Genomic DNA, 22,513 nt, shown 5'->3' with positions numbered 1-22,513 from the left:
GGCAAGACTCTCAAGCTGTTTTGGAGGGGCAAGGGAACTGAGAAATAGCATGGTAATTTGAGATAATTTGAGATAAGTTTGGGTCAAAATAATTCTATTTTAACAATAGGAGTAATGATGAATGCTCGAATAATGATGGAAATATACAGGTAAAGAGAGAGAGATAACACAATTTAGTCAAGGTTAGGATGAGCACAGGAGACAGGGCTCGACTGATTTGTGAGAGTAAAGGATGAAGAGGAGAGGTGGTAGTGTAGGAGATAGGAAGAGAATAGATACTTCTATTAGTGGGATCAAATGGAGAGAAGGTGCCAGAGGGAAGGAATTGAGCAGGTTGCTGGCTGAGGAAGAGAATACTATTTTATGTCTGATCTCATCTATCTTGTCCTCGTTGCTACATGGATTGTGCAGGTACACAGTTACTTGCCTTGGTCATCACCAACATATACCCCACCCCTGGCCATAGGCAGACAGTTTTGTAATCAAGCCCAAGGCAGGAGAAGGAAAGAGGAGAAGGAAGGACAATATACACCAGAAACACTCTCACAATGATGAGGGAATCGCTGACCATGAGAAAAATTACCCCTTGAAGCCAGTTGCGTCAGGGTGGGTGCCCTGTGAACCCTATGGACCTCGTAGAGAAAAAAAGAGTTAACTAAAGTAAGTCTACCATAACTCTTATTTTCTTCTTCAGGCTCCATCGGGATCCACAGGGATACCATGGGAATATCCCAAAGCAGTTTCCCCTAAGGGTGGGGATGCTCCTGAGCAGAAAGGAGTATCTGACACACAAAGGAAGCATAATGAGAGGTAAAAGTATCAAAAGCGTAAAACCTGATGAAGGTGTTGACAGAAGACCAAGTGGCTTCCTTGCACAATTGTTCAGCAGAGGCTCCATGCCTAAACGCCCACGATGGTCCCACAGACCAAGTAGAATGAGATGTCACTGTGTTTGGAACAGGGAGAACATGGAAAGCCATTGAGCCAGAGTATGTTTATTAGCTGGCCAGCCTCGCTTGTGAAAGCCATACAACACAAAAAGAGAGTCGGATTTCCTAAAGGAGATCTGAAGACTGGAAGGCTGGAACCCCAATCTCTTCATTCACATGAAACTGGGGTACTACCTTAGGAAGGTAATTCACCCAGGTACGAAGGACAGCTCTATCCTGACGAAAAATCAAAGAAGGGGAGCAACAGGAGAGCACTGTCAAACCAGAAACCCTGCAGGCAGAGGAGATAGCGAGGAGAAAAAGTGTCTTCACTGTCAACTACTTGAGGACCACTGAGTCCAAAGGTTTAAATGGGGGAGCCTATAGAGTCCAGAGAACCAAATACAATCAAATTGGAGAACCCCCTGAAAAAAAGTCTTAACATCAGGCAGGGGGGCGATCCTACGCTGGAACCAGACTGACAGCGCAAAAACCTGAACTCTCAGAGTGGCAAGACGGAGGCCTAAGTCTCAAGGCCCCCATACATCAGTGATTGATTGCAGCAATCGTGCAATTTGCAATCGATTGTGTATAAAAATGTTTCCCTTTTTCAATCGATTGTGGCAATTCTGCAATCTATTTAAAAAGGGATTGCTGCAATCAATTGCTGATGTATGGGGGTCTTTACCCAGCCTGGAGAAAAGCAAGCACCCGGAAAACCCTAAAACCAGTAGGGTCAAAACCTCTAGGTGAACACTATTGAAAGTAAGAGTGCCAAACTCTGTGATAGATGCAAGCTGAAGAAGGCTTCTGTGCCCTGAGCATCATCTTAACCAAAGAGTGGGAAAAACCTTTGGCTCTTAAGAGGGATGACTCAAGAGCCACGCCGTCAAAGACAGACAAGGTAAGTCCAGATGCAGACAGGGACCCTGTGCTTCCATAGAGGAAGAAGAAATGGAGTGTCTATGGAAAGACTCCGTAGGTCGGTGAACCAATGGCGCTTGGGCCAAACAAGCGCTATCAGAATTACTGTTCCACCTTGTTGCTTGAATTTTCTGAGAACCATCGGAGGAAAGAGGTATGCCAGTCTGAAGTCCCACCTCACTGCCATAGTGTCCACGAAGGCAGCTGAGGGGTCTTTAGTCCTGGGCCCGTACCTGGAAACCTTGTGGTTGTGATGTGAGGCCATGACGTCTACGTCTGGTAGTCCCTATTTTTTCACCAGGAGCTGAAAAGACATCCGGGTGGAGAGCCCATTCTCCGGCGTGTTTATGTCCTGACAACTAAGGAAGTCTGCTTCCCAGTCGAGGACTCCGGGGATGAATACTGCCGATATTGTCGGAAGATGACATTCTGCCCAGACCACAATGTTTGCCACTTCCCTCATGGCTGCCTGAGTTTGCGTGCCTCTCTGGTCGTTGAAGTAAGCCACCGTAGTCGCGTTGTCGGACTGGATTTGGACCGGCCTGCCCTGAAGGAGGTCCTGTGCCAGAATGAGCGCTTTGTACACTGCTAGAAGCTACAGGATGTTTATGGGCAGGTGACTTTAGTTGTCCATCTTCCCTGAAAGGTATGATGACCTATCACCGCGCCCCATACACGAAGGCTCGCATCTGTGGTGAGGAGCACCCAATCTGGGATCCAGAAGGAATGACCTTTGTCCAGATGAGACATTTGCAGCCACCATGCGAGGGAAAGCCGAACCACCGGTTGGAGGAGGATGGTCTGGGACCGTATCAGATGATGTCGTCTGTTCCACCGGGTGAGAATCAGTTGTTGCAGAGGCCTGGAGTGGAACTGGGCATATTCCACCATGTCGAAGGTGGATACCATGGACCCCAAGACCTACTTTGCTGAATAAATGTATACTCTTCGATTGTGGAGGAATTTGTGCACCCGCCATTGTAGAGCGGAAATCTTGTCCACTGGCAGAAAGACCCTCTGTGCCTGAGAATCTAGGAGTGCATCCAGATGTACCATCCACTGTGTCAGAAAAAGGGAGGACTTTTTCCAATTAATGAGCCAGCCGTGCATCTGTAGGTAGGAAATGGTCAGCTGGAGATGGTGTTGTAAAACAACTGAAGACTGTGCAAATAGGTCGTCCAAATATGGCAGAATTCTGACTCCCTGATGCCTGAGGTGGGCCGTCATAACTGCCATTATTTTGGTAAAGACCCGAGGGGTCGTTGGCAGACCATAGGGTAGTGCCTGGAATTGGTAATGTTGCTGCAGAACAGCAAACCGTATAATTCGTTGGTGGGATGGCGTAATAGGCACATGCAGATACGCATCCTGAATGTGCAGCAACCCATAAATCCCCAGGCTTCATTGCCAGAACAATTGACCGTAAAGTCTCCATATGGAACTTGGGCACTTGGATAAATCTGTTGAGGGTTTTTAGATTTGGAATAGGGCAATGAGACCTATTGGGAGTTTGATGGAGGAGTTGTACAACAAAAACTTCTGGGGAGGACGCCTCAGGAAGTTGCTGGCATAGCCTTGAGAGACCACTTCTCAGACCCAGGCGTCCATTGTTGTTTGACGTCAGGTGTTAGCAAACTGAAGAAGTCGGCCTCCCACCCTGAGATCTCCCAGGAGGAGGCCCGCCCTACCAGGTGAAGGGTTTGTCGTCTGGCTTGGAGGCTGGACGTCTGACCGACCAAGGCTTCTTGGTTTGCGGCTTGGTTGTCCTGCGAGAACTAGACTGTCTGGGAAAGGACTGTCCTTTTGCCTTGCCCTGAGGGCGAAAGGACCGAAAGGAGGACTTCCTAGGCCTAGAGGCAGCTACTGATGGTAGACCAGTAGATTTTGAGTCTGCCACAGTAGCCACTATTTTATCCAACTATGCGCCAAATAGTATGTTTCCAGAGAAAGGCCAGGATTCAAGGGCTATCTTGGATTCCGCATCTGCTTTCCAGGACCTTAAACAAAGGATTCTGCGAGCAACAACCGAGGTTACTGATGCCTTAGAAGCCAGGAGTCCAGCGTCTTTTGCAGCTTCTCTCAAAACAGATTTAAGACAGGTTTCAAGTCTTCTATCTGTGGAGTCCCTAAGGGAGGATGTGGACGATAAAGGCAACGTAGAGCTCCTGACTAAATGAGCGTCAATAGTAGGAGGGACTTCTCACTTAGCACATTCGCCAGGTGGGAGAGGGTAAAAAGATGCTAGTCTTTTTGTAACCTGGAACAGTTTACCAGGTGTACTCCATGCTTCCCCCATAAGCTCAGTGAGCTGCTCTGACTGAGGAAACTTAGCCTTAACCACCTTCTGCCATTTAAACACTGTAGCCTTAGGTTTAGGAGCTGGCTCCTCATCCTCTATATTTAGCATTGATTTGTTCGCCCTCAATAGAGAAGGGACACCCACTGTCAAATGACGGTCCTCCTCTCCCGAGAGAGACTCCGGGGAAAAACCATGTGCATCATCTACCTCCTCAGATGATGCGTCAGAATCTGAAAGCTGGGCGGACTGAGAAGATGATACCGTCCATCTATGTGCTTTAGTGGTTACCGGTCTGTTCGCCTGCAACATTTGCTGAAAAATGGCAGACGACTGAACCATACTCTGACTAGAGTGGGCATAAACACCCATCCAGGATGGATGTATAGGGGGGACAAATATAGCAGGCTGTAACTGCTGTGGGTACCCAAAAGTGGGAGGCAGCGTGGGAGCAGACAAGGGGTCCACTAACTGCGTCATAACCTGAGACAAGGAGGACACCCAGGGTGGCTCCTGTACAGGGGCTGGTAGACTGGACTGGAGAGGTGGTACTTTATAACACATAGCACACAAACCAACCTGTATGAAATCCTGAGAGGACAAGCCTGCCAAACTGGTTCTGCAGGTAAACAGCACAGGGGCATCAGCCTCCTGTTTACCCTTAACTTTACACATAATCAGTAAGTATAAAGGTAACAATGTAATGTGACACCCTTCACAAGTACAAGTAAATGAAGTACAATGAACCCCTACACACCAGATTGTAGAGGGTTAAGGAGAAATCTCAGAGATAGTTATAAAACTGACAGTACAGAAATTAAAGTCAGTATATCACCAAAGCAGAGCTAGCATAAGTCACATACAATGCATAAACAATATACTTGTAATGGGTTCTGAATCAACTACTCAAACACATAGGTTGAGCGCAGTATAACCTGGCCTCTGGGGAGAGGTATACAGGGAGACTAGACCCAAAACCTCCTGAGACCAGCAGTTTCAGCAGAGCACTGAATAGTGGTCACTGGGCGTCTCATATAGGGAAAAGGTAGGAGGAGCAGTCCAGAAGTGGGAAAACCTCAGATGGATCGCCGTTTGGACCGTGGGAGGGGCTGCCGGGAGACAGCCTACCTCCCACCTGCTGCATTAACCCCCGGGTGCGCTGACCTCTAGTAGCCTTAACTAGATTGCTACAATCCCCGGCGCCAGACTGACTTGCCCCCGGTGGTCTAGTGGGGGAGCGGAGGCACCGGTTGTCCCACTACAGCGTCCTCCGGCAGGTCTCCAACTGCTGCAAGTATGGACTGCCACGTGGTTCCCTGCGAGCGCGGAATCACCTTACCTGCGTCCCAGTGCTTCCGGCTGCAGTCCCAGGTCCCAGCATCACCGCTAGTCAAGCTCCGCTGGTACCTGTCAAAATCACCAGACCAGGTACAGGTGTTGTGGCGCTGGCGGAAATAGATGGAGCAGCAGTACAGGCGTCCATTAGGATGCCCAGCGCTGCTTGCTCTGAAAAAAACAAATAAAATAAATCATAAAATAAAAAAGCTGCTGAGCAGTCCCGTTATAAAAGGTGCAACCGACTCTTGCCGCACCAAACGAAAAACTGTCTGCCTATGGCCAGGGGCGGGGTATATGTGGGGGAGGACCAAGGCATCCTGGGAGCTGAAGCGTGACTGTTTGGTGCCTGGATCACTCCGACCACACACCCCATGGAGCTTGAAGAAGAAAAATAGGTAGGAAATGATTGGTTGCCAAGGGTAACTTGTCCACTGGCACACTTCTCCACCCTTTTCACTGCTTCATACATCTACCCCAATTATTCCAAATTAACGTATGAACATTTGCTCCAATGGACAATAATGCTCTCCAGACACAGTTTTAGCACATCCGCCGACTATTATATATTTGAACACTTTAATGTGTGATATGTTACTTTAATCTCGCCTCTTGCTCTATTCCCACTCCCTCCACTTTTCTATCTGTTCCTGACGCCAATATTTTCTCCCAATCTTTCCTCCACTCTAAACCACAAACTGTATATCAAACGCGATAGCTCGCCAAATCTACATGTAAATGCAGTGCGCAGGATTTGTGTCTAAGCACAGTCACGCTGCTTATATTCTGCAGAATAATAATGAATGAGTTTTTAATGAGCCTGGAGAATAACTGACCTCACACATTGGTTTCAGTAACAGAAGGACCTCGCTTCTCACTCCACTGCTCTGTAGCACAGCGCAAGTCAGGTTCTTTATCCATTCCTCATGGCAGCTACTTTGGGGGACCCATAAAGTGTGGTCATCCAGGCTGTCGCATGCTCCAATGATATCCTCCAATTGGAGGAACTAGAAAATTCAACACAGCAGGCAAAAAGCAAGACAAGCCAGATATCAGTGAGGCTGCAATGTGATGCCATGCTAATGTAAAACTACTGTAAAAGAATGAGAAGGCAGGAGAAAGGGCATTATACAATATTATAACCAGAAAACCTGCAGGTTACGCCAAGAATATCTTTGAATTTTTAGCATGATTGATAAAGGCCTGCGTTGGAATATGAAGATTTACTATATAAAGACCTAGATCAGGCGTTCCCAACCACGGTCCCTAAAGGCACACTAACAGTCCAGGTTTTAAGGATAGCCATACTTGAGCACAGGTGTCTTAATTAGAACCTCAGTTATTTTGATTTAACCATCTGTGCCCAAGCATGGAAATCACTAAAACCTGGGCTGTTAGTGTGCCTTGAGGACTGAGGTTGGCAAACACTGACCTAGATGATGGCGGCAACTCAGAGATGAAAATATGGTTTAACAGCGTGACCTGTTTATTCCGACATTTCGGGTATTACAAAGCCGTCTTTACCCAAATCTTCGCTTTTCCTACAAACCAGAACCATCTTTTCGAAATTGTTATACGGAATAATTAGCGGACAGCTACATTTTGCATCTGTCACCTGAAGTCCCAGCCTACAATCATCTCAGCTCTATTCCTAGACTATAAATCCAGCAATATATGCCACTCCAGAATTACAGAGTAATATGGCCGCTCCACATAAGTGCAAAGCAAAGGCAGAGAGCTCAAAGCCTGTTCTGTAGAAAAATTTCATTTGTGCGAAATTGCACCCCAACTTTACTCATCCGTACTACGAATATCATTTCCTAAAATACAAGGACAGTCACAGGGGTATTGTGGAAAAGTTTCAGCAATACTTCCCAATTTTAAAAATGACTGGATCAAGGCACCAAGGTCAACGTTCTGTTTTCTGTTATGATTTACTTTAAGTCACACTGTACTATACAGCTTTGTGATAAATTGATACAAACTCTTTTGATAGAAATTATAATGGGATATATTTCTAAAAACTCTTCCACTGATAACTGTATAGAAATGAAGGTATCACTTATAGCAAGCAACGAGATTTCAGCTGTCATATTTCTAGTTTGAAAAAGAGCAATGACTAAAAATAGAGCTGATACTTTATATTACTAAATTGTTGCCAAAGCAAAAAGTTATCAAAGGAAACATGAGCAAATCTATCAGCGCTTCCAGGATAGCGGAAAAGGTGCGCAGTATCCATGACATCTATGAATGAAACCCAGGCCTAAAGGTCGGGGATGTAGTTAATAGACCGATGGACGCAATGCCGCCGGTCTAAATCCCGACACGACCTGCCCGACAAGGGACTTAAGATAGGTGTCGAAATGCAGACGACTATCTTAATACTGACGCTGGAAGACCGACCCCCGCCATCCCGATCGTCCGCTGACGAAGTAGAACACTTAGCCCGGGGATGGGGGGGTTAGGTTTAGGGACCCCCGGGGGGACATAGGGTTAGGCACCCCCCTGGGGAAGGTTAGGGTTAGGCTAGGGGAAGGGGGGGTTAGGGTTAGGCACTAAAGGGGGAGCTTAGGGTTAGGCACCCCCCCTGGGAGGGCTAGGTTTAGGGTGCGGGGCGCGGGTGTTAGGTTTAGGCAGCCCTGGGGAGAGGTTAGGGTTAGGCACTAGGAGGGGAGGTTAGGGTTAGGCACCCCTAAGGGAGGGTTAGGAACTAGGAGGTTAGGGTTAGGCACCCCTAAGGGAGGGTTAGGGATAGGGGGGGCAAGGGGAGGGTTGGGTACTTACCAACGCCTGTCAGGATCTCCATCTGTCGCACTGTCACTGTCGGGATTTGAATCGGCAGCTGTTGAGCCGCCGGTATTTCAATCCCATTCCAAATGTCGAAATGTTCTACAGCTATTTGTGGAAGTCTAAATATTTCTATTAAGACTTCCACAAATAACTGTAGAACACTCATATTATTCTAAAGTTCTTTGAAACTCGCAGACTCAACATTCAGAGCAGGTTCTGGTTTTGTAAAATGAGATTTGAATCTAGGTTTAGTAACTATGAAAAGGGGTATACAACCTCCAATAAATTAATTTGTTGGATTAAACATGACCTTGGGCAACTCTAATTAAGAGCACAGTTATTCTCTATGACTGTGTGTTTCACGACAGTCTCTAAAGCAGTGGTTCCCAATCCTTTTCGAATCATGGCGCCCTAGAGTATCAGCATTTTTTCCACGGCACTCCTGAGCCAAACGTTTGTGCTGTGAGGCACCCCAGGGTGCCACGCACCCAGTTTGGAAACCACTGCTCTAAAGTATCTATCACGTAGAATTTTTTGTGTTCGTAATTGTAGAATAAAAGTTATAATTTTAATATACAAATATATTATATATTTAGGTATCAACAGAGCAGGTTTGGATGTGAACAGCAGGTAATGGAAATACATGTTTTAATGAAAACTACTACAGAAGAAAGATTATGCAAAATAGTTAGCTGGGTACACACTATACGATGTATCATACCATGCGGATCGGAACAATATAGGGATGGAACGATGCAATGAACGACATGCAGCATATAACGAATCACAGCACCATCATACGCCACATTGTGCAGTGTGTACGGCACGTGCGATGTATAGGTACCTCGTATTGCTGGCTCGCACCGTCGTATGGTGTGTACCCAGCTTTAGTTGCGAGAGGGAAAGAGCAAACAAATATAAACTTACCTGAAGTTGAGAAAGCTGTTTTAGATCATCAGATCAAAATAAGTTCACAAGAAGCACAATCGGGGCAAAGACTATAAGCTATTTTACAAGATTGAAACCAGTAGTACCTTTTTCTTTGGGGTGCGAAATGGCTGCAAGTACACGAGCATGGGGTCTCCGCTGTCTTTGTACACCTCCCAAAACTGACAGCCAGTTTTTGTGGCTAATATGTTTTTTAAACAAGTAGCAGCTGCTGATCGAACATGGATGCTAAGGCCAGAAAAATAAACGCACAAATTAAAAAGTTTCACAAGAAAGTAAAAAAGTCAGGGGCAAAACTGAGGGAGGAGTACTAACAAAGGCTAAGGAGGGTCCAAAACAAGGAATGAGTGACATAACGTCACTCATACAGTGCTGTACAGTTATGCCCTGCGGCTCTCCCATGCGGTGCACCAGCCACTGACATGAAGTAGGAAGCAGCCAGAGGCTTCTTACATATGTAGCTGATGCTCCTCTGAGCCATTGTTACACTGGGAGTGCAGCGCTGGCTATGATATCACAGCACAGCGTCACGCTCACAGTCCCAGGAGCAGATGATGTTGCCCCCACCTCCCACCTGCTAAGGTAAGACGCAGGGGCTGTGTCACTTCCAACAGGCATAGGGAGGGAGTTGTTCTGTATTTACACCAAGTGAAAACACATTTCACTGTCATCCCCAATAACCTCAACAACCTATTAAAACTCCTTGTTCCAAACATATCTCAAACGTATTACTCCTCCCGTTCTCGCCTACATTTTATTTTATTTTTTTTTAACATAAACAGATGCCAGATTGTACAAGGCCTAAAACAGACCACTATTATATTGCCGAACACCTGGCGTTTATTGCCGATCACCTGGCTACCTTGGTTATATGTACAGCCTGGGCACAGATATTCTCCCTTGATAACTGGGCTTTCTCCTCACAAAGATAAAGAACCAGTGCACATCACTGCATACAAAGCTCCCGTCTTTAGACCACCTAGAATTATTCTTCCACAAGACGACTGTAAGAGTGAAGGGGAATAGGCTTGCCATACGCACCAGTGATCTGTCAGGGCGTTATTTATTAATGTCAGAATGACGAGCAGACAATGAAGTTCCTTGTCTTGTAGAACATCCACAGCTCTGCCAGATAGCAAATCTTTCCTGTGCTGTAGGGATATAGTGCAAAAGTCAACAGGCCCCAATTCTCCCAGGCAGCTCCCTACGGCTTCTGCAAATGTGCAACAGGAGACGGTCACAATTCCATCAAATGTAATAAAGTTATTATTTTTCTGGTCCTTATGGAAAACTGAACTAAAGACTAAAAACAGATCAGGAAATAATCAGCAATGTTAAAAAACAAACTCAGATTCAACTGAAATGTTTAGTATTTTGTGCAAAAAACCCCCAACTAATTATAGCCTTTACTTTTCTATAATATGTCTATGAAGTGTCTATATATTTTCTTTATTTCCGATATTGTATATGTAAGTATGTGAACTGTAATGGTGTGCATGCAAAATACTACTAAGTAACATGAATATTGGAATATCAAACTCCAACTGTTTTTTTTGTTTTTACAGATACCCCTCATAGAGTACTGTGTTTGCTGTAAATTTTAAATTTTATCAGGTCCCCCACCAGAGATATTAGAGGTCAATTTAGGTGAAAAACTGAAAAACAGGCAATTTCAAAGTGCTCTAATAAAAAAAAGTAGACAAGATAGATAAATCTAAATTTTTTTGGCAAATCTCCCTCTCATTTTTTCAAACACAGCCTGTAAAGTGACAGTAGGGAGCTGATTGGTTGGTTCTTTATCTCTCTCCAAGGCTTAGTACATAGACTCCATGGATGCTTCATGGAGATCTGATGGCTGAAATAAAGCACAAAGAACTAGCTACTTACTTACCCAGAACATCCTTCCCATTGTCCAGGTGTACGGCATTCTTAGACAACTGTAAGAGGCTTATAACCAGTTTTGCAATGACATTATCCTGAGGATTTCCTGAGTGACAGAAGAATATATATTGACAGCCTCAATTAAACGTTGTTAATTGTTAGTTTGCTGTAACATGGCTTCCCCACATTGTCAGATGAAACCGTTCTGGTTAAGCAGGCAGTGTTCAGTCGGAGCCTAATGTTCCTAATGATGGAACTTTAGAATAGTTTATTCTGACAACCAGGAGAAGTTATATTCAGAAAGCCAACCATTATAACTATGTACAAGGAAAGTAATACAGTCACCTACTGTAGGCGCTTCTATAACTGGTATGAAAAAGGTTCAAGCAGCACACTCACGGCTTCTCTAGAATTATGCTTAACCACTGTGCTAAAAATGATATACACTGTACATATACAAAGGTTCCCATATTAAGAAACTGGGGTCAAATAGATCTGAAGATTTGAAAAAGTTAAACTGAGCGGGCAATACTGCAATCTTTGTAACTTCCCCAAACATATACCGGTAACAAAGTCAGATACCTATTAAATTATCACTTATTGGCTGAGATGTAATAATTTTATCACTTATTGGCTAAGAAGTAACAATTTTATCATTGTGGCAGCTGTTCAATACTCAGCTATTATGCTGAAAACTATTCTGATTAATAAGGTTTAAATTGTTAATCTCGAAAAAGCTAATATAAAATCTGTAACAAAAAAATTGTATACACAAGGTGTAACAAAAATAATGAACAGTATATACAAGGTGTAACAACAAAATGGATATACACAAGGTGTAACAAAAAAATGTTTACATCAAGGTATAAGAAAAAATTGATATACAAGGTGTAACAAAAAACAGGATTTTGGTACTTACCGATAAATCCCTTTCTCCGATTCCACAGGGGACACTGGAGTTCAAGACAGTGGGGTATAGACGGTGGTAGAACAGAGCCTGGCACTTTAAATAATCTAGAAGTGTGACTGGCTCCTCCCCCTCTATGCCCCATCAGCCCCAGTTTAAGAACTGAGCCCGAGAGGAGACGGAGGACAACAGAAAAATTAGGAAAAGGAGAAGACCACAGAACGGAACAAAACCGACTGAAGGAGAATAAAGGAACCCATTGCAGGGAACCCATGCAGTCACACAACTATAGAAACCAACCAAAACGGCAGGTACGCAGCGCTGGGCGGGCGTCCAGTGTCCCCTGTGGAATCGGAGAAAGGGATTTATCGGTAAGTACCAAAATCCTGTTTTCTCCTTCATCCACTAGGGGACACTGGAGTTCAAGACAGTGGGGACGTCCCAAAGCCAACCTCCCGGGTGGGAAGCACGGAGAACTTGCTGACCCCTCGGCCAAACCAAAACAGGGACCGCCAAGAACCATAGGCCCAGCGGAAGCTGAGGATTAAGAGTCGTAGAGCACAGGAGATAAATACCACTCCTCGCTAAACAGTCATAAAAACTTCCATAACGTATAGGTTAAGTCAAAAGGAACAGAACGGCTGGCGAGAGAACAAAGACAGTTGAGAAACGTCAGAACCAGTTATCTCAACTGAAATAGACCAAACCGGACCGTTGGTAGCCGAGAGCACCAACAAGAATCCATAGAAGGGCCGTAAACGAGAACAAACTCGAGAACCGTATTAGAGGCTAAACAGTAAGCTGCAACAGGTGCAGACAGCAGAATCCCAGCACAGCTGGACATAATCGTATATACAGAAGTATAACAATATCAATATACAGAGCTAAACTTGTCCACAGACTCCTAACAGAGTATGCAGGGAGTCAAAAGACTAGACCGAACAGTCGCCCTGAACCATCCTTGAAGTCCAACTACAACAAAGTTGTTAACCAGCGGAAAGGTTAGGCCATAGAAGTCTCCAAAGAGTGGAGATCCCAGTGGGCATGAGCCCTAGGCGAAATAGAGAGGATTGAGACCACAAGACCCTTCAGAGGGTCAGACAGCAGTACATCCCATTCTGAAAACAGGGATAAAACAGCAACTGAAACGCTGCCGCTAAAAAGAAAAACAACTTCCAGCATGATGGAAGTGCCTAGTCAGTATCAACTGCTGAGCCAAACCCTACCAGTAAAAGAGCACGAATGCAACAGTCAACCAGGAAGAGCTACCAATATAGGGAAGCATCCAGTTAGCAAGGCTAGAGCACTAGGACAACAATGAAGGTACCCATCAGGTACATGTCAGTGTGATCAAATATCAACAGCTATAGAACAGAAAACCCAACCAGGCCCCCTGCGTGGAACATAGTGACTGTTACACATCTATGTAAAGACGTGCACTAGCCCATAGGTGCGCTTCGGTCCATAACCCCAACAGATTCTAGTAGATAGTGTCACTAATCCAATGTTGTAATGATGCACCCACACACCAGGAAAACTCTAAAGTGTAGAGCCAACTGATTAAAAGAGTGGATGGCTGCTAGGACAGCAGCTAGGGTGCATAAGGGTGAATAACACTATGTATGTCAGGTTGCATGAAATAGGAGCATCTTCCTAGGCCTTAGTGTGGTATGCTCTTACCTGTGAGCGACCAAAAGCCCTCTGGACGCTATGTAGAATGTCACTGACCTTTACCATCACACAGCAACCTGCCACGTTAGGAAGAGAGAGTAGCTTCAGTGGGCCAAGACCAATGCTCTACAGCACGGACATCCATCTGGAGATGTGCAGTATAAAATACTGTGGAAACTAGCAAAATGTTAGTGGAGACAAGAAGATCGTAGAACAGGACTCTATACTTGAGCCTGTTCCATAAGAGATGTGTATCTGTATAGTCGTGTTTAGACTATACATATACCCCTAAAACGATCTGCTAGTGTAAGTACCCTTACATAAAAATATATAATGGTGAAGTGCGTATTATGCCCACCAATCTAATACCACCCAGGCATGACACTCTTATATCGGCAGGTGGCTCTAGGCCTTCATGATATGAAGTGTACACAAGGGCCCCTTAGAGTCTAATTTTATTGAGATATGTGACAATAATATGGAGTACCAGAATTGATATTGAGAAGTGTACCTGTACTTAAGGGTACCTGTACTTAGACATAGAACGCGTTTGTCATCCCAAGTATTCATACAAGGAACGCATTTGTCATCCCAAGTATTCATACAAGGAATGGGTGTCTAATAAGTCTTCTACCAAGTGCATCATTGTAAATAATAATGGGTCCTCCAAACGGGGCGCTGTAGATATAGACTAACGGGAACCGAACTATAACCCCAGGAGGGTGTAAGTACGTATCTTTATATACATGTGTGGACATACACGAAGGCCCCAGGACATGTATAGGGTCCATACTGGAAGCAATGCCTAAGACTATCACTATGTAAGCCGCATCACATGACTAGTTTATATATATATATATATAAATATATATATATATATATATATTTATGTATGTGTGTAGGTATGCCTATAATTCCACAGTCATTAGGTTTACCTATAATTACACGCATGCGTATGCCGCCTGGGCTTCCCAGAAGCTGTAGGCTAGATCCACACATACTATATGGTGCTCTATATATATATATATATATATATATATATATATATATATATATATATATATATATATATATATATATATATATATATGAATATGTACACACACACAACTCAAACCCCAGGGAGAGAGTGTGTAAAGCGGAGTTATTGTACCAACAACCGCATCAAGAGAGTCAGCCTCCAATCGCAGCCTCCTTCTATCAATATGCTAGGTATCAGACAAAACAGATAAGAACAGATCTTACCTCTGCTCTTATGGTAAGGTTAAGAAGCGATATCTACATATGGATACGCGTACCTCATACAATCATATATTATACACATATATATATATATATATATATATATATATATATATATACACACATATATACATACACATACATACATACACGCACGCGGCTTACCTCCACTCAGAGAGACTGCTCATGTGCCGCGTGTGGCCGTCATTCTGCTACTGCGTAGGGGCAGGATATTTTAGCAGCGTGCTATCTCCAGATGAACCCGTTTTTGAAGTGGGAATCAAAAATACGACCTCAATGCTGTGAGGCAGTAATGCCACCGCACTAGCCGTGCATCACTAACTTCTTCTTGTATGTGCCACCGAATGGAGCACAGAAGATATAAATCTATATAGATGCAATACCCTCTAAGGTAAGCACAGAAAGCTGGTGAGAAAGGTTTTAAGATCAGCCTTAAATGTAGTATATGGGTTTCCACATATATACATGGGAAGAGTACTGCCCCTCTCAAAGGCGAGCCAATGTGAGGCATAAGCCTGGGGAAGGGACGCAAAAAAGAGCTAACCCTGAGTGAAGGGTATGCTATAACCATAAGTGCTAATCGCGGCGCCAGAACAGCGGCTAATACTATACATTTAGGCAAGGTAGTTAGTATACCATGAGGTAGCTCAGACTTTAGATGAAGCAAGGCACCCTTTGTGATAGATGCGGTGAGGCAGTTCCAAGGGGAAGTCTGACAGGGGGTAATAGCAGGCGCTGCAATTGGCGGGACTGTGTCTCGTCAGCACAGCGCTACTAGCCGGGATGTGCACCAACTGAATAACTGGCCCCTCTCAGAACCTCATAACGCGGTGTTATAGTTCAAAATTAAAAGGGGATTGGGCTAGTTCCCATTCTGCTAGCAAACCAGCCATCACTATACTCCTGTCACCCAGTGACAGGCATCCCTACCGTTTGCGCTGAAGCACTCCCCGAGTGGGAGGGGGAGGGCATAGAAGACCCACGCTAAAGCACTCCATGCTGCAGGTAGTGCACTAAACTATACTACCTGCGTGCAGGAGATGACAGTAACATTTTCTAAAAAAGAACATGAGCAATAATTACGAGCGATGAAATGTATGTTCTCTAATTACTGTCCTTAGAAGGGAAGCAGGGGGCGCAGGAATACCGCTCTGAGTGTGCAAAGTGTTACACTCCAGTCAGCACTGCTAGCCCCGTTAATAGAACTGCATAAAGCGGAGTAGTTGTAAATCAGGTTTGTGCCAGGAAAACAGGGGAGCATTAAAGGCTCCTGATGCAAAACCCCTCATTAACTAAACATCTCTCCTGCTATGCCGGAGAGGATTCATGGGAGCACTGATGTTGTTCTAGGCCTACAGCTCCCGGTATTCCCAGGCGGTCTCTATCCAAGTACTAACCAGGCCTGACCCTGCTTAGCTTCCGAGATCAGACAAGATCGGGCGTGTTCAGGGTGGTGTGGCCGTAAGCTGCTATGGCAGGGCGTGACGGTCATACAGCGCTACATTGAGGAGCTACATTTGGTATAACGTTAAGGCTATTAGCCCTATGCTACAGACTAGCCAAAAGGGTAGCCTGCTCAGCCCCGCCAGGAGCTGCGGGATGAAGCGTCTCCTCCTGAGTTTAGATGAGGGCTGCTAATAGCTAAGGCAGTGCTGCAAGCACAGAGAGTACACACAAACTCCACACAGCAAGGGCAGCGGTGGGATCCGAGCCCACAACGTCAGCGCTGAAAGGCAGCCATGTTATAGCGCAATGATAGCAGAACCGCGCTGCTCTATGTCCAGCAGGTCTGTTGTAGCTTGACTGTGCCTCAGCTGCGTACACTAGCTCGCCTTCTGAAAAGGGAAGACGCAGCGCTCCTGTTATGGAGAATGGCGGTCCTCCGCGCATTCTTAGCACTTGCTGCCTGGGGCACATAGGCTGTACTAATACAGGCAAGAGGGTGCGCGGTGCAACGGAGACTCTCCCACTATCATCGTGTATTACAGACAGCCGCTAAGCGGCTCCAAGTGCCCCCGTCAAAGCCGTCGCCGGAGCTTCTACATTACAAGCCCCGGCGCGGCTCAATTATTAGCTTGCCTGCTCCGCTAATGGCGGGCGTTTAGCGCGCCTACCGCGGCTACACCTCCTGTTCCCTATCTGGGGAGGAGGACCCGGACTGCGGACTGTCGGCGCTGCACTGCCTTGCAGGGGGGAGAGCCCGCCTCAACACTGAGCCACAGAGCTCAGTAACAAATGGCACAGCTGAAATGGCGGGCATTAACAGTGACCGCTAGCGGCATGTCACTGAGCCCAGCTAACTTCCACTGCTCCTGCTAATCAGGAGCAGTGGTCATACTTACGGACTGCTGCGGCCGGGATGCTGGGCTGAGGGGGCGGTGTGGAACCCGGACACATGCCAGTGTGAGCAGTGGCGGGTCCTCGCAGGGTCAGATGACTCCATTATGTGCCCCCTCCTTAGGGTTACCGGACACAGGCTGCAGTAGCCGTGTGGTACCCTTCCCGGCGGCTCTCACGTAGCAGGCAGACTGCCACAGTAAGCAGCCTGCCTGTCCTCAGTGCTTGTAATAAAAGCCTAAATATAATTAAATGAGAAAGGCTGGAGACAGCCTGATGTGCGACCAGCTCTCTCGGGCACATTCTAAAAACTGGGGCTGATGGGGCATAGAGGAGGAGGAGCCAATCACACTTCTAGATTATTTAAAGTGCCAGGCTCTGCTCTACCACCGTCTATACCCCACTGTCTTGAACTCCAGTGTCCCCTAGTGGATGAAGGAGAAATATTTATATATAAGGTGTAACAAAAGAAATGTATACACAAGGTGTAACAAAAAAATGTATATAAAAGGTGTAACAAAAAATGTATATATACAAGGTGTAACAAAACAAACAAACAATAAAACAAGTGGTTATATTAAGTAATATATATGGGGAATAATGTAAACTATTATGTTTATCTGACCTTTTTTTCTACTAGGGAAATAGCCCAATTTATTTAAAAAAAACAAAAACACAATTTCATCAATAAATAATTTTTCCGTTTTTCTTTTTCCCTCAATTTCTGAACTAAACCTGTTCCTTAATTAAAATAACTGAGAAGGCCTTTAATGACAGAAGCTGGCAATTACCACAGGCAGGGTTACTGCGAGTGATAACCGTGTTATTGCTAACAGTTACCACTTATACAGATATATAAGTACAGATGTGTCCACATACATCTAGCCTCCTTGATGTATAACCAGCCCTTCTAGTAGCACCATGTTGGTAGCGCAGTGTGTCTTTTCCTGCAACAGTTTCCCTTAAAAAGTATCTTATTCGCAAAGCAATGCGAACAGTCTGCATAAGCAGCTTCTGCTGAGTAAAATGATATGCGGCATGCCTATCCTCTGTGTGCGTCTGCGGCTGTAAGCGAAACGCTACAATACAGTGTCATAGCCACTGACGCTGTAACGTAGCATTTGCATGCAGACATAAAGTAGCGTTTGCATGCAGCTACCGAGACGCATGGCGCTCATGTGTTAGGTGTAATGCGTTGTGAGCGTGCGGAGGTTAGGTGTATGTGGACACATCTGTATGTATAGAGTGAAGAAAAAGAGTCCTATTATTGGCAGAAATGACAAAAAGCTGTCCCATTTGATAAGTCTGCTGCTTAATAACTAGTCATATAATGAATATAAATCACATGACTAGGTAAAGAGAAGTACACACCTAGCTTGTCAGAACTGGTAATGCGGTGTTTTGTTTTGCTTTTTTTGCACTCAACAATATGAACACTTTACAGCTTACAGCAAATTTTGTTGCCAGGTCCTCAACAAAGCAATGGAATATGCTCTTTTAATTCACATACAGAATAATGAGAGAATTGTCAAATTGCTGGCACAATACCTTGGAAATCACGGACAAGATCTCTCATTTCATCCTTGTGTTGCTCCAGTTGTTTTCTTAAATCATTTAATCCTTCCAGTCTGGTTAATGGGAGTGTATCACAAACACTTACAGACAAGAAATGGCTGACCTCCTGCAGAGACAAAATACAGAATCTCAGGAACTGAAACAAGTTCAGCACTATGGAAAGATTTTTTATTAAATAAGATGAGAACTTCTCTACAGCTAACTGCGAATAAATGGCAGTGATATCCAGATGCCTGCTTTTACTTTCCAAACTACTAAATAAATTGGTTAATATGTCCAACACCTAATTTTGTATATGTAACACCTTTTCACTGCTGTAAGGTATACCTGTTCCTCTCTGTAGACTTGTACCTCTCTCTTCCACACCAGTCTTTGATAGCTCAACATACAGTAGCTTAGTGACTGCATTAGTAACAGAATATTGGTGATTATCTCCTTACTCCTCCTGCTCAGTTCTTATAGGACAACTGCAATCGAAAAATACCAGAGCCGCACTGCTCCTCTCTAACACCTCAGGATTTCTCCAGCTCTTGGCTCTTCTGGGGATTGTAGATATACAGTATAACTCACTCACAGTTCTACTCATAGCACCAATCTTCTTCTGTCACAGTCTATGGGCTTGTCTCTCCTCTTCTAATGTTGGTCCCTCTCTCTCCAGGGTTGCAGCTTGTACCTTTTTCCCTGCCACTCACACAGGCAGAACTACTTTACCTAATATGCAGCCGCAAGACTGTGTGCCATCGTCCCATAGTTGCCATCCTAAGCTCCCACTGGCTTAGATTACCTGGGAAGACATGCTGTTGTCTTTAAAGCCTAGCAATAAGACTAATATTATGACTGCTATCAGCCATGTGGTGCACAGCTGCTACGCCATTCATGGCAGTGGCAAACGCAGGATTTCTAGAGGGGGGTTTCCAAATGCTTGAATTTAAAGCAAGTGTGGCCAGTCCATGAAGAGGGCATAATCAGCAATTAACCAGCTATAATATACATCATACGAAGTATAATGTATGTAATAATTCTGAGATATACAGAACCAACAATCACATTATTCCATTATATGCGTATGTAGGGCCATCCTGCCTGAGCTGAATGTTTTTATATGCATACGAATACTTGAATAAGTTTGAGGATAGATAAGCACCCTGTTTGATGTGTAATTTTGTTAGGTAAGTTAAGGGTTAAAAGCTGGAGGGGGGTGCGGTTAGTTATTGGTCATTTGAGGAGTATAAGCCTATGGTAGGATTTCTGGGAGGGCTTAGAGGTCCCATATAAATAGTCTGGGGAAGGGAGCCATCTTCCTCTTTCCAGTTTATTCAACCAGGCTGGCTAAGTGTCATTTATATATTATATTTAATCTGCCTGTCTTTCCCTTGCCCATCTGCATTTTACACCTCATTTATCTACCCTTTTCTTACACCCTCTCTAGCTCCTGTCAGTATTTCTTTTATTGTTTATCTATTTTGCTTCCTTTCAGACTCTGTTCCACATTTTCCTCCTCCCTCCCCTGCTTTTGTGTTCATCCATCCCCTGTCCCCTGCCAGTATCTTCAGATACTCCCAGGCCCCGCCGTTCAGCCAACGCCCTCCCCCCCCCGCCGCCTCTCACCACAGTGGCTTCCTCTTAGCGGGGTGCGCCCTGCTATAGGCCGCGACCGCGCGCCTGTCTGCGCTCCCGCACATGGCCCAGATCATGGCCGTCTGGCTCTCCGGCGGCGCCGCGAGTAGCTGAGGCGGCCACGGCCCCCGTCCCAGCACCGCAGATCACGGCCAGCCCGCTCCCTGCGCCGGCGGTTGGCCCCGGCCACAGGGTCACGGCGGCCATTTTATATATTTTTGGCCTACGCAGGGAGCCCTGCTTGGTCCTGTTCCCCCTTTCATCCGCCCCCTCTGCTCCAGGAGCAGGGCCCCCCCAGCACTCCCCGCTGTTCTTTAGTAACAGGGTTTTCCAAGGCCCCAGGTGCCCAACCCAGCAATCTTTCCTCTGTTGTTTGCCGGCACCCAGGGGCGGGAGTTATACCCCTTCGCCCCGTTTCTGGCTCAGCAGTAGGACAGGTCCCCATATTTATACACCACCACACTACACGCAGAATCCCCTTGAAATATACTGCCCCTTACCATCCTGCCCCTTCCGTGTACCATCAGCCCCCCCCTGCTGCAACTCCAGACCCTAACCCCCTTTTACAAGGTTTTTGCACCTTCCTATCAGGTTTTTTCACTCCTTTTCCCTGCCTCATGCCCCCGCACCTGCATATTCCCAAACTACACATATGTTGCAACCCTCCCCCTTCTGTCCCCCCTGCCTTCCCCGCAATCTGCCCACACCCCCCACTGCCACCCATTGCCCCCCCTGTCCCCCATTCCGCAGGCACAGTTGCTGTGCGGTCCAATTCACCAGTTACTGTTTCAAGCCCCCAGGTAGGAGTTTCTGATCTTTCCAGTCGCGTTATTGAGGTCCAGCAGACGGATGATGCAGTGGTATCAGCGAGTCAAATCGTGGTGGGCGCAACGCGCAGCGAGGGACAGTTGGCGAATGCTCAGGAGGAAATGTCTGGTCCTTCGGCGGCAATTTCTGGTGAGCATGGTTTTTCTACATTTCGAAGCGCACATTCATCTTCCACTGATTCTAGCGATTCTTCCAGTTCATCTGATAGGCCGTGCAATTTCAGGCGTTACTTTGCGCAAAAAATAAATAAATAAATAATAAAAAAAAATAAATAAATAAATAAAAATTAAGGCAAAGCGGGGGAGCCATAAGAGGTCTAACACAGTGTCGGCAACTAAGGTGCCGGATGTATCGGGAGATTAGGTTCACTGCGCGAATATGGCTATCCTTAAGGGTTTAAGTTCTAAATTTAGGGAGCAGATCAAGAAGAGTAAATTTGAGCATATGTTTGCGGTTGCGGATTACGCAAGTAGGTCTTTGGATCGGACTTAGTCAGCTGGGGTAGTTGCGGAGGCGAAATGTCGTTCTTACCAGAATTCGGTGGCGCGTGTATATGTTTTTGGGGCACGCCCCTTGAATCCAGGCCTGGGGAGTATTATGAATGTGCTAAAATACATGCACATGGTACACGGCTTAAACTAGTCAGCTAAAGGTACCGCTTGGCGGCAATACGACGCATTTAGGACACAGCAGAGGGGTAGCAGTGTTTTAATTCGGTTTCAAGGACGTCGAGGTTTGGCTTGCAGTCAATCAACTGCCTAACGCGCCTGCAGATTCCTCGGCTGGTCTGAAGCAGCCTTTTCTGATCCGCCCTGGATCTGCAGGCATCAGTTGCGTGTCGTGCTACGCGTGTAATAACACGCAGCATCATGAGGGGCAGGCTGTGGATATTAGCATATCTGCATGCTCTGCGGGAGTGGTCACACAGCCAAGATGTGCAGGGGGTCTGCGGCGCAGGAACAGGTTGAGGAGAATAGGGCAACGAGCATCGCGGAGGTGTTCAATGAAGCGCCGTTGCTGAGTAATTTGGGGGTTTTGAGGAGTTGGTTGGGTCATTATCCCCTTGGGGAGGAAGCAGCCTTTTTTTGGGGGGGCAAGGTTTTGGCGTGGGTTGGTGTTTACCTTTGACATGGGCGATGTCTGGGTTTTCTAGGAGGATTCTGAAATCAGCGCATGTCCATCTGGAAGTCGTTAGGTGTACGGTGGAGGCGG

At 45.7% G+C, this 22,513-nt stretch overlaps 1 protein-coding gene and 1 pseudogene across 3 annotated transcripts in view; both read right to left on the bottom strand.

Moving 5' to 3' along the window:
• The window catches only part of ATM (ATM serine/threonine kinase), a 245,664-nt gene that overhangs the window by 87,990 nt on the left and 135,161 nt on the right, over positions 1-22,513 (bottom strand). For all 3 annotated transcript variants that reach the window (XM_088456725.1, XM_088456727.1, XM_088456726.1), the window contains exons 32-36: positions 18,830-18,962; positions 11,114-11,209; positions 10,264-10,435; positions 9,309-9,450; positions 6,321-6,491 (exon numbers count right to left, since the gene is read on the bottom strand). In XM_088456725.1, coding sequence (XP_088312851.1) covers positions 6,321-6,491; positions 9,309-9,450; positions 10,264-10,435; positions 11,114-11,209; positions 18,830-18,962 — 714 coding nt within the window. The remainder of the gene's footprint in view (positions 1-6,320; positions 6,492-9,308; positions 9,451-10,263; positions 10,436-11,113; positions 11,210-18,829; positions 18,963-22,513) is intronic.
• Positions 16,294-16,411, bottom strand: LOC148477503 (5S ribosomal RNA; annotated as a pseudogene).

This window comes from Taudactylus pleione, unplaced genomic scaffold, assembly GCF_031769625.1.
Source record: "Taudactylus pleione unplaced genomic scaffold, aTauple2 ptg000711l, whole genome shotgun sequence".
In the NCBI taxonomy this organism is placed as follows: Eukaryota; Metazoa; Chordata; class Amphibia; order Anura; family Myobatrachidae; genus Taudactylus; species Taudactylus pleione.
The sequence above is the reverse complement of the archived record's forward strand: the minus strand, read 5'-3'. Positions and strand labels throughout refer to the sequence as shown.